Raw genomic sequence first — 12,355 nt, forward strand, 5'->3', positions numbered from 1 at the left:
CTAACCCATTTGGTTGACGCGAAGCAATAGTACATGTATCTCATTTCTTACTTTCCATAAGCATTACAATTTGGGACTGACACGACTATGGGGTTATTTCTGAATAGATGACTATCTCATTAATAGTAACGTGATTGTACTCATAAATCACTAGGTGATCACATTCACCAAGTCTCATAACATCAACTCATGTTCCATACAAAGCAGATTAGCTCGTGACTAAGCTACAATTCTAGTGATTACTCATCCACGATACACATCAAGGTACCTTTGTGTCCAAGCATTTCCAATAAAGTCATTTTCATAACCTAATTTATCTTTCTAGTTCATTCACCTAGTTTTACTCCTAGATTTCCTCACTCCTCATCATAAGGTTTTTAATCACATTATTACACAAACAACATAAACAATAATTCATAATATAAGCATAAGAGTTCATCATTTATCATCAAGCATTAACAAACATACATGATGATTTTACTTCATAAAATGATAGAGCATTTGATTAACGTTCCAACACACTCAACCTCGCGTCGGCCAAAGTTACGAATCCTATTTTATGGTGGAAATAGAGAAACAAGTCGTAAACATACATAATAGTATAATATCATAAACCAATTTATAATTGACATATAAGTACAATTTTGTCTCAAAGTAATAGAGCATTGAACCAATTTTCCAACGCATCCAATTGCGCCTCATTCCGAGGTACAATACTTATTTTATAGTGAAAACAAGACAACTAATCGATTGATATTAGAGACCAATCGATTGACATAAACTTTATGCCAATTTTCACAAGATTTTCATGGACCAATCGATTGGTCCAACATGTCAATTGATTGACATGAGTGTGTTTTCCATATTCTCTTAAGTTTTGAGAGACCAATAGATTATTTCTGGGTTCTAATGCTAGACAATCGATTGGTTCCAACTTGTAACTCAAAAATCACACTACTAAACACCTTCTCTTCCAACTTAAACCATATCAAAACATATATTAACATAAGTTTATGTGATTAACATTCATAACTTCAAGAATCAAGAATATCATCCAAAACTCAACATCAACCAACACAACATCGTAGTTTCAAAACAATAACACCAAACAACATGTAAAGATCATGGAATAACATATAGAAGTATGGAGACCAACAACAATAATGCATAAATCATGAAGTTCACAATCCTAATTTACAATTTCATGATCCAAAGTTAATCTAACTAGGAACTCACCTTGATTGGTGAAGATGATGTAGAAGATGAGATGAGGTTGGTGATGAAGACTCTCTTTCTCTCCCTCCCTCCCTCAAAGAAGAAAAATAACTCACATTGATTGGTTGAAAGAAAGATAAAATAATGACGGTTTGTCACATTAATAGAGAGAAGAGTTTGTGAGGGGAAAAAAAGAGTAAGTGGAGTATTAGGTGAATTTTTTAATTTATTAAATCAAAGAATACAAAAATAATTAGTATAATAATTATGTATTTATAAATTAATTAATATTAATGATGTATTACAATAAATATTTGAGGGAGTGTTCACCAAAAATCAAATAGTTTAAATTGTAAATTAATACTTTTTATTTTAATACTGTAAACTGCCAACTCCAGCAATCTGATTTTAAAAATTCAAAAATGGGCGATGCTGTGTATTTTTTAGAACCAGTTTGGTGGATATAACCAGACAAAACTGGTTATAGAAAAAAGATAGTAGATTGGTTCTAAAATCCCACTATAACAAATGGTTTATACCGATGCGGTTTGGTTATAACTTATACGAATAACGGAATAACCTATTCACGAGCAATCTATTATGCAAGTCCTAAACGGACTAGTAAGCCCTTATTGCCCAACCCTTAAATTTGTGTGTCTGGCAAGAAGTAGGCAGGGGAAAATGATATATGCACAAATTTCATACTCACAACCCCTCACAGAACTCAGCAACGTTAACTCAATGACCTACTTGAGTAATTCCGAATAAATTGTAATCGAACCGATGTGATCTAATGATTACTTAAGAATTGTTCCTAATTTGCTACCTTATAAAGGTGGCATGGATAGTAGCAAATGACACCAGAGTTCGAGAGAAGCCTATCATGAATGACGACGTCAAAAGATATTGAAGCATAATGATTAGGCCAGCCATAAAACCAAGTCAAATAAAAACACTACAAGCATAAACTTGAGTACAACCAGTTACACTGTTTTACAAGACTTTATATGCCTTCTCATTTCAAGATCGGCCATAATTTGGTATGACCCAACCCTTATTCTCGTGTGAATTTTTAGATGCCTATCACAGTTTTGCAGGAGGCTGGTACCAGCCCCATGGTTCCTCAGAGATATACTGAGTCACTTGCTTCACGCTCAAGTAATTGTCAAGTCCCCTGAAAACAAAAGCCAATAAAAAAATCAGGTTTAGCGAAATTGTTTATATCCCACATCAGATCTGACAATAATAGAGGTTAATGTATGTAGTATCTATAGCAACTATGTAACAATTAATTGTGTACCCAATCCTATCTGACATTTTTAGACCAAGGAAACATGCAATTTGGGTTAAGCTCACCAAACTAGGATGCCACTGGGGGAGGGGGGACCCAGCATTTCATTTTATTTCCTTATAGACAAAGGGACTATTTATTAACATTATTAATTTAGATGTGCCGATTCACATTAATGCCTATCATTTATAATTACTTCAATTTTACAGTGCAAGGGGTGCGCCAGTGCCATGATCTGTTCATAGGTTTATTGACTTTTAGACTGAATTTAGTTGTACAGGATTTGATGATCAATAACTGTCAACAGGGGATGGTACAAGTGCATTCTACAATGCATTGACTTCACCTTATTACTAGGATTTTTGGGATATTAAGAAGCTGTGATCACTTCTTCATCCAGAGAAAAATAAATAAAAAGAAAGCCATTTAAGGAAACTTTCACATTTGCTAAAATGGAAAATAGAGCCATACCATTCTCCTAGTTCACGGCCAAAACCACTACGTTTGACGCCTCCCCATGGAGCTTGAGTGAAGCATGGTTGAGAGCAATTGACCCATACAATTCCGGCCTTAAAAGCCTGCATCAGAGCAAGATAAAATGATTAACTGCGATGAAAATCCAATTATTTAGGTGTTTTCTCTGATAACCTATGAACAGTCCCACCTTAGTAACGCGTTCACATCTTTCTAGATCATTTGATATTACAGCAGCACCTAAGCCATAGCTGTAGAAGACCAGAGTATATAACTTAGATACCAATCCACAAAAGAAGAAAAAACCGTATACAGATGAAGTTAATGGCGGTTAACAGAAAATCAACTCACACAGTGTCATTTGCTAGATCAATAGCTTCTTCTTCAGTGCTAAATGTTTTTACACAGAGGACAGGTCCAAATACTTCTTCTCTCCAAATTTGCATGTTAGTAGTCACGTCGGTTATGATGGTTGGTTCAATAAAGAATCCTTTCTTTAGATGCTGCCATTGCATTTGAAAAACACAATCAATTATCATGGCAATTGCAGATATACCTAACTGAACACACTTGCACAGAAAGCATAATCATACCTCTGGTCGAGACCCACCAGTCAAAATGGTTGCACCCTCGCTCTTAGCATTTGAGACAAACTTCAATATTTTTTCATACTGAACCATATAATGTGACTATTAGATATAGCATAATCATGTAGTACAAGAGAAATAACTTAGTATTACTAAAATGTTTTCATTGAATATGAAGAATCAATATGAACATTCAAAAGCATACCCTTCTTTTACTATACAGAGTTCAGAAGATATGTTAAGTAAATATATGTGAGGGATCAATTTGAACATGCAAAAGCATACCCGTCCTTTACTTTAAACATTCACCGGTATATTTCCTTTGAATAATAAGAAGCAATTTGGACACGCAAAAGCATACCCATCCTTTACTTTATAGAGTTCAGAAGACATGTCAAGTAAATATTTAGCGTGTACATTGTACAGATATAAGAAATGAAAATATACCTGTCCTTCACTAACAACAGGTCCTAGTCTGCAACCTTCTTCCAAGGGATCTGAAATTTTGATGTTTTTGATCCATTTGACAATCCTATTCAAAAACTCTGTTGCTATACTTTCCTGAAATAATAGAAGTATCTTAGCCTATCAGTTTTCGCAGATGAATGACGACAAAATCCCTACAACCAATTTGTCCGACAAAGTTCTAGTACAATTGAAGTTAGCATGATCACTCCCATATATGCAGATAACAGAAAAAATGTAAATGAAAGTAACAATTACTTGTGGAGTGGGATCTATCTTTCTATTTGATAAGCAAAGATAAACGAATTAAACTTACATGTAAAATAAGACGGGAAGTTGCACTGCATATCTGACCATTTGTCCAGAAGCAGCCAAAGATGGCCCATTCAGCAGCTTTTAATCACAGGAAATGGGGATCAGTACAATAAGCAATAGGTAATAGATAAAATTTTGTCACCATCAATCAATTGTTTAAGAAAAATGACACCACAATGCAAGAAAAATAACTTAAATAGTTCTACAGGAGAAGGCACTGACCCTTATCAAGGTCAACATCCTCAAAAACAACTAATGGGCTTTTTCCACCAAGCTCCAGTGAAACAGGCTGCCAGGAAACCACAAATTTGGTATTACAGCAGAATCTCATGAAAATAGAAAATAAAAACATGAATAGGAAAAAAAAATCTCCAGACTCTTGCTGAGAGTGTGTCAGCTTATGTTCTTCATTTCATTAAAACAAAAGCAAATATGAACTGTACATAATTTGCAGAGAATACTTCTTAAAAATACCTTAACGAGCTGAGCTGCAGCTGTCATGATTTTGCTCCCAGTTGCAGAGCTTCCAGTAAACGCAACCTGTTGGAAATGTCCAATGTTGGTGATTGGATCATAATAGCTTTAGATCATTATAGCAAAATGAATGTGAGACATAATATAAGATATGACCATGCATAAATCCAAATCTACTAAAATCTAGAGACAATTGAACCTTGTCAACATCAGGATGCGTTGCCAAAGGAGCACCAGCTTCAGGACCTAATCCAGTGAGAATATTCAACACACCTGGAGGAAGGCCCACTTCTTTGCATATTTCGCCCAACTCCAAGCAGGTTCTAAAATTGTAAGTAAAACACATTAGAAAAAACAAAACAAAGAACTAAGCTTGTAGGAGTCAATGAGAACATACAGAGATGCCAATTCAGACGGCTTCAATATTGCAGCACAGCCCGCAGCAAGAGCAGGAGCAACCTTCCACGTAGCCATCAACATAGGATAATTCCTAAAACAACATTTGATTAAGAATTAACAATACTCAAATAGCAATCAACAACACTATTACATTAAGCAAACGAAAGATGTACACATAGTGTCACAGAGGACCTAATATCAATGAGAAAAAATTTGCATTGCCATATCAAATTTGGCAATTTCTTAACACTGCCATTGTAATCACAAAATAAGTATGCCAATCCCTCCAACCAAATCTCAGACCGTCAAGTTCTTGATCAAACGGCCAAGATTTGACTGGATTGACCAGATGGAAGTTGAATCAGTTTCTTAACACAAGACTGTAAGCACAAAATCAGACTAGTCCGGCCCTTCCATCCAAATCTCAGGTCGTTGAATTCTAGTTGCAGCTTGATCCAACGGCCGAGATCTGGTTGGATCGGCCGGATAGAAGTTTTAATGGTAACTAAATTGCTACAAATTAAGATTAAACAAGAATTTTATAACTATACACGTGCATTTGGCAAATGAAGAAAAAGAAGCAAGTAGTATAATACAATACCATGGAGTTATCAATCCAACAACACCAATAGGTTCCCTAAGCACATGACTCTTGAATGTATCCATTGGAAGAGACACCGGAGCCTTTTGTCTTGCATCCAATTTTTCAGCAAGATCAGCATAATACTCAAAGCAACCAGCAACATCATCCTACACACACAAATAACAAACAATCCTTATTTCGCAAATTCGAAATCGTTAACAGTTAACAGTATAGTTAGTTAGTTAGCACTTACAATGTCCCACGCGGCTTCATCGAGTGGTTTTCCACAATCAATAGACTCAAGCTTCGCTAGTTCAGGCTTTTTCTCAGTAACCTTAGCGGCAATGGCGCGTAGATAGCGTGCACGAACAGCGCCAGAAGCGGTAGCCCAATCAGCGCCTTTGTTACGCGTGAGAGCAGTTTTAGCGGCGGCGACGGCGACGTCGACGTCTTCCTTAGTAGCGGCAGGGATATCGCCTGAAGCAAACAAGAATTGAGATTATTGAAGTAATTTAACGGTGTTAATAAAAGAAGATGGAATTAGTAGTTAGAAAAGACCGATGATGTTTTGGGTGGCGGGATTGATGACGGGAATCCGTTTGTTAAGGACGGGAGCTTTCCAGTCGCCGTTAATGAACAACTGACGAGTTGGGATCGGAATATCCATTCTAGTACTTTCTCTCTCCAATCTATTATTGATTTGATGGATATGGAGATAGATAGATCAGATCTCACCTTGAAAGTTGCTGAAATTGTTCACTCAACTGAGCTAAGATAAAGTGTTATTCTCTACGGCGTTTTTCGCTTTCTTTTCTTCACCGTTATTTATTGGATTGATTATTTTTTACCATTTCATGTAAGAGCTGAAATAGATTTTTTTTTTTCATTTGGGGAAGTAATAATTCATTCCAAATAGATGGGTTGGTGCAAGTTCCAATCAGCGAATTTTTTATCTAAATACTCCTAATTTTTAAAAAACTTTTTAAAATAATCCTGATTTAAAAAAAAAAATCTCAATCTACCCCACTTTTAAGAGGAGGCGTCATACCAATTGGCGTCAACTCCTAAAGTTAGAGAGGAGGCGTCAATTGGATTGGCTATGACACATGGTACTGCCAATACAATTGTCATCTATGTGTTATTTTGTAGAGGAGGCGCCAATTGATCTGACGCCTCAGTGTCAAGTGCAATTTTTTTTGTTATAAATAGAGGTCAGTATTCCTCCATTGGTAGCACTGAGAAGCTTTTGTTATACACATTCATGACGGTAATGGTCTTATAAACATCATATAGATGGTTGTAAGCGTCCTGGCGAGTATGTGCGCATGCCACAATGATATGGGAACAAGGAATACAGAAGACCTGGAACTTTCCACAGTCACACCAACTTCTGTTTAGTTTGACAGCATAGGATAAATTTGGTATCCCCTCATTGTGGTTCATTGTTTCCTGTACGCTGAAATTTTGCCTATGACGGTCAAAGACTGTTAGCGCGTGTGTGCTAGCTTTGATGCTCTCCTCTTTCATCACTTTCATACAACATTCACTGAATATTTGCCCAGACATTAACACTGCACATCATCTTTCACCTCTGGTTGTGAAGGTAGAAGCCAACCTATAATAGGTTAATCTGACCAAAACGGTTATTGGTAGATTTCTAATCCCTTTGAATACGCCGTTCATGCATTCCACAAGGTTTGCTGTCATGTGGCCCCATCGACATCCTCCGTCAAATGCCCTTGTCCATTGCTCTACTGGTATGTTATCTGCCCATCTTCCTGCATATGCATTAGACAGTCTAATTTCATCACGGTAATATTGAAATGACGGTTGAGTTAGAGCATACCCAACATTCACCTTTTTTTGCGAAGGTTCTTATCTTTGATTGCACGCATGAAGTTTTGTGCGACCTGTCTAATGCAATAGACATGAGTAGAAGAAGGATCATGTCATCCGTTGTCATGGTTATTGTAAGCACTCTCAATGGCAGCATGTCTATCAGAAATCAAACAGAGATTGGCTTGTGGAGCCACATGTGTTTTGAGATGTCGAAGAAAGAAACCCCAACCACCAGCTGTTTCACCTTCAACCAGGGCAAAGGCAATGGGAAAGACATTGTTGTTTCCATCTTGTGCAACTGCCATAAGAAAAATACCCTTGTATTTTCCGTATAACCATGTTCTGTCAGTTTGAATAATAGGTTTGCAGAATGCAAAACCTTTGATGCACGGATCAAACGTTCAAAAGAAGCGGTGAAAGATTCTATTTCCAGCAACACAGGTTCCGTCTGGCGTAAATATTGGCAATGTCTCCATAATTGCAACAGTTCCTGGTACGTATGTTTTTAGGGCCCATAAAAACCTTGGTAATTCTTTCTATGAATCCTCCCAGTTGTCGAATACCTGTTCAACAACCTTTGTCCTTGCAATCCACACTTTCTTGTAAGATGGAGTATAATTATATCTTGTTCTTATATGAAATATTATTATACTCACCTTCACTGATGAGTCTTTGTTAACAAGCGGCAAAATATCTTGACATATCAATGCACCACTTAATTTATGGTGATCTTGTTCAACGTTAGTTGTATAATGCAACTGTGAGGTGGGTCTATTGAAGCTATCTCCCAAGAGTCGCTTTTCTTTTTGTGAGACGCAGCCAATCGAAACTTACAAAGGATGTTACGATATTCGATGACATACCTTCTCGAATCAGTGAGTTTCACTGTGAAATCATCAAAGTTATTCATGTGAAATTTTTTGATAGCTCGCACACATTCTTCTTTAGTGCGGAACATGTCTCCCATCTTTAACTCGCCTTCTGATCGTGGATACGGGTTATAAAAAACATTGTTGGATGTTTCATTGTCATACAGATCCATGTTTGTCATATGTTGAGGCGGATTGTATACATGACTTGGAGGTAATGGCGCTGGTTGATCATCATCTTCAATGTTGTTGTTCAACATATGATCGACCTGTGTCTCGGTCTCTTCTTCTTCTTCATCAACGATGTTGACTTCTGCTTCTGCTTCTGGGTCAGTGTCATTTGAGTTTTCTGAATCAAATCCATCAGATTCAACTTGATTAGTTATTTGAGATTGCTGAGATGGTATACTTGGTTGAAGAGTAATATACAACACAATACAGTTGCAACCAGAATGTTTATGACTAACAAACATATATTAAACATCTTCATCATCCCGTACCTTCAGCGAGAAAAACTTGCATTGACTATTCTCGAAAAAATTTAGATTTTGATACGTGATCTTTGACACAATACCAGATCCTATGCAGGATTCAATTCGTTTTTTCAAATGCAAGAAATTTGAATTTCTCTTGATCGTAAGTCAGATGGTATCAGTGTTTTAAAAACAAAACCCATATAACTCAGACTCATATGTCTCACCATTGCAGTGAACATTGATATTATATTTTGGTGAAGATGACATTGTAATATTTCTTGTGTAGATGAAAAATAATTTTTTGATGCTGATGAGTTTGTGTTGATGCTTGAATGTAGATAGTAGACACTTAAATAGGTAAGTGATATGTCCAACATGCAAAGTTAGACGGAAGTGATGTGTCAAGCATGCAAGCAGGTCAGAAGTGATGTGTCAAACATGCAAGCAAGACGGAAGTGATGTGTTAAGCATGCAATCCAGAGGGAAGCCATGTGTCAAACATGCAAGCCCTAGCGCCAATCCAATTGGCGCTTGCTTGTAATGCTTGCACATAGGCACCAGTCCAATTGGCGACACCATGTCTTGCATGCAGACCTCGTAACCAAGCATGCAGAGCCATGCATGCGCCTGGCTAGGTCAATATGTAGCATGCATGAGCCTAGGGGAGGCTCCAATTTGATTGGCACTAGCATGTGGAAAATGAACATGAGCGCCAAACCATTTGTCTAGCACATGCATTCACAATTTTCCATGCATCCACACTTTTGCATGTCACACCTTATAAATAGGCAAGAAACTCTCACATTTTTCCCACACCAACACTCACTACTTCCTCAACAACATCAAATCTTTCATCTACAACAACCCCTTTCATCTGCATCAACCTCTTTCATCTCCGACAAGATGTTTATCCTCACAATGGGAGAATCGCACAGAGGAACAGTTGTAAACATAACAACTTATGTAAGCGTTTTATTCTTTTGTTATTTATCTAGAATACCTTTTAATAACATATCAACTTAATAATGTGTTTTGTTGTTTCTTTTATATGATGTTTCAAGGTTCCAAACTCGGGTCCACGAATATGTACACATAGACCCGATGATTCAACCGTATGTCGAACTCACCGGTTTTGGACATATAAGCAAAATAATGTCTTGGTCGGTGGATAATAAATTCATTCTTGCGTTATGTGAAAGATGGCGTCTCGAGACACACACATTCTAGTTTCCAACCGGTGAGTGTACCGTGATGTTAGAAGACGTCTACATGCTATTGGGACTGTCTATCGAAGGTAAAGCTATAAATGGTAAAACCAACTATGGGAATTCAATTTGTATGGATCTCTTGGATGCTGATTTGTTAAATGATAACTCAAGAGGTCAAGGTATACTCCTTTCACGCCTTAAGGCATACTATAACAACTTACATTTAGATGAGCATTCTACCGAAGAGGCTCGAATAATAAAAACTAGGTGTTACATTATGCTTTTAATTGGTTCTTTTTTATTTCCCGAAGGTAGTGGTTCTAGTATGCATGTTATATATTTACCTTTACTAAGACATGTAGATAGAATAGGAAGTTACAGTTGGGGATCCGCTTGTCTGGTCTATCTTTATAGCTCTTTGTGTAAAAATTCACACAAAGACACATCTACCTTTTCTGGATGTGTTGTTTTGCTCCAAGCACGGGGTTGGTCAAGACTACCGTCCCTAGTGCCCGTAAACAACAACCCTTTCACATTCCCGTATTCACAAAAGTAAGTTGTTTAAAATGGTCTATATTTACTTACTTTACCGATTATTATCTCTAACTAATACTTTTACCTCTATGGTGCAGATGGTCGACACGTGGTATGAGTTATAACAGATGTCCTAGACACTGTATTACCTGTAGCGGTAAATTCATGACCATCAAGCTATGGATAAGCTTGACGTCAATAAAACCAGAGTCGCCGCCGCGCTTTTATTGTTTCCAAAGGAAAAGGGAAAAGTACGAACAAAACCCAAAGATAAGAAATTTTCAAATCAAAACTAATAAAATGCCAGAGATTATAGGTAAGGGGGTTGGTTACACAAAGGGAAGGTGTTAGCACCCAAAGTGTCCTAGGTATTCCTAGGGAGCCCTTTTTTATGTGTGTATGTGTTTTTGGTATAAATGATATTTGAGAAAAATAGAGTATGCGGATGAGAAAAGAATTCATTAATTATATTTTTGTGTTTGACAAGACCTTCGGACTTGTGCCTATGTACCAACATAAAAATGAGGGATCAAAACCTCGTAGTTCGTGGTAACAATTTCAAAGTTGGTGAATTGCTTTTAACAAAAAGTTTAAATGAAAAGGGGCACAAAAGGCAAAAAAATTGAATGAAGTTGTTAGTTCTTTTTGTCTTTTGAAATTTTAAGACAATGTGATTAAGTTTATTTACAAATTTGGTTTAAGAAGAAAGTTTGAAAATTCATTGGCATAAGGCCAAAGTTTCTATTTAAAATAAGGTCTAAGTTTGAAATCACAAGTAAAGAAAGTTTTTGAAAAAGGGAGAGATTTTGAAATTTAAGAAGTGGGAAGAGATGAAGAGGCTACCCTAAGCATAAAATTAAAAGTCAAGAGTTGAAAAGATACGACCAATGGGATGCAATTCAATAGACAAGAATGTCATATAGAAAACCCACTTTTCCTTTAGACTTTGAAGCAGTACTCAACAAGCAATTAGCAATATCCAAACATCAAGAAGATTAAGGCATCAAATAAAGATAGCCACATCCAAGCAAGCAAATCCCATAGCTAGTAGTCTTCTTTATCTTCTCATGTACCAGATGAAATATTCCTTGATCAACTCAGGACAAAGCATCAGACACAAGATCAAAATGGAAATTAGCACCAAGAACAAGTAGCAAATGAATTCAAATAAATCCCAAGGCTTGCATCAGATGAAGGTCCAATTCACAATAACTTGGTCTCAAAAATGTTGGCATTGGCTAAGTCCTTTATGCACAGAGAATGTTGCATATTCCTAAGTCCAAAAGTTCATATCAAGATCAACAGTCCACCAATTTTTTTTTGGGTTTTTTTTGTTTATTAAGTGTTTTAAGGTCCTAAGACCACAAACAAAATCAAAATGCACAAACAATATATACAATCACAAGATATGGCTCAAATGAGCAAAGTAAAAATGGCATAAACATAAACAAGTTAAATGAAATGTAAATGGCAATGAATGGTAAATGACTTAAATTTAAATTGTATAAAGTAAATGACTTGAAAGTAAAATAATGTTAATAAGAGTTAGTCAAATGTTAGTCAAAGGTTAGTCAAGTGTTAGTGATGTTTTTGTTTTTGATTAAGTCATTCTTTGGAGAACACTCA

The 12,355-nt window shown here is 36.5% G+C and overlaps 1 protein-coding gene across 1 annotated transcript; it reads right to left on the reverse strand.

Annotated features, from left to right (window-relative positions):
• Positions 1-1,928: 1,928 nt before the first annotated feature.
• Positions 1,929-6,682, reverse strand: LOC127073879 (aminoaldehyde dehydrogenase 2, peroxisomal). The gene is made up of 14 exons (NM_001426832.1): positions 6,362-6,682; positions 6,057-6,280; positions 5,822-5,970; positions 5,219-5,311; positions 5,021-5,144; positions 4,822-4,887; positions 4,570-4,636; positions 4,349-4,425; positions 4,015-4,128; positions 3,574-3,651; positions 3,332-3,483; positions 3,171-3,231; positions 2,978-3,084; positions 1,929-2,389 (listed from the first exon to the last, which is right to left on the reverse strand). The coding sequence occupies exons 1-14, from the start codon at positions 6,468-6,470 to the stop codon at positions 2,299-2,301; spliced, it is 1,512 nt and encodes a 503-aa protein (NP_001413761.1). The 5' UTR covers positions 6,471-6,682; the 3' UTR covers positions 1,929-2,298.
• Between the last annotated feature and the right edge of the window lie 5,673 nt (positions 6,683-12,355).

Source organism: Lathyrus oleraceus, chromosome 4 (genome assembly GCF_024323335.1).
Source record: "Lathyrus oleraceus cultivar Zhongwan6 chromosome 4, CAAS_Psat_ZW6_1.0, whole genome shotgun sequence".
Taxonomy (NCBI): domain Eukaryota; kingdom Viridiplantae; phylum Streptophyta; class Magnoliopsida; order Fabales; family Fabaceae; genus Lathyrus; species Lathyrus oleraceus.

Excerpts from the sequence above, each read along its gene's own strand:
- LOC127073879 (NM_001426832.1), bottom strand. The coding sequence starts at position 6,470 with ATGGATATTCCGATCCCAACTCGTCAGTTGTTCATTAACGGCGACTGG. Across the intron at positions 6,281-6,361 it reads CGCCACCCAAAACATCATCG|GCGATATCCCTGCCGCTACT; the intron begins GTCTTTTCTAAC and ends TGTTTGCTTCAG. Across the intron at positions 3,652-4,014 it reads CTGTTGTTAGTGAAGGACAG|TATGAAAAAATATTGAAGTT; the intron begins GTATATTTTCAT and ends TATATGGTTCAG.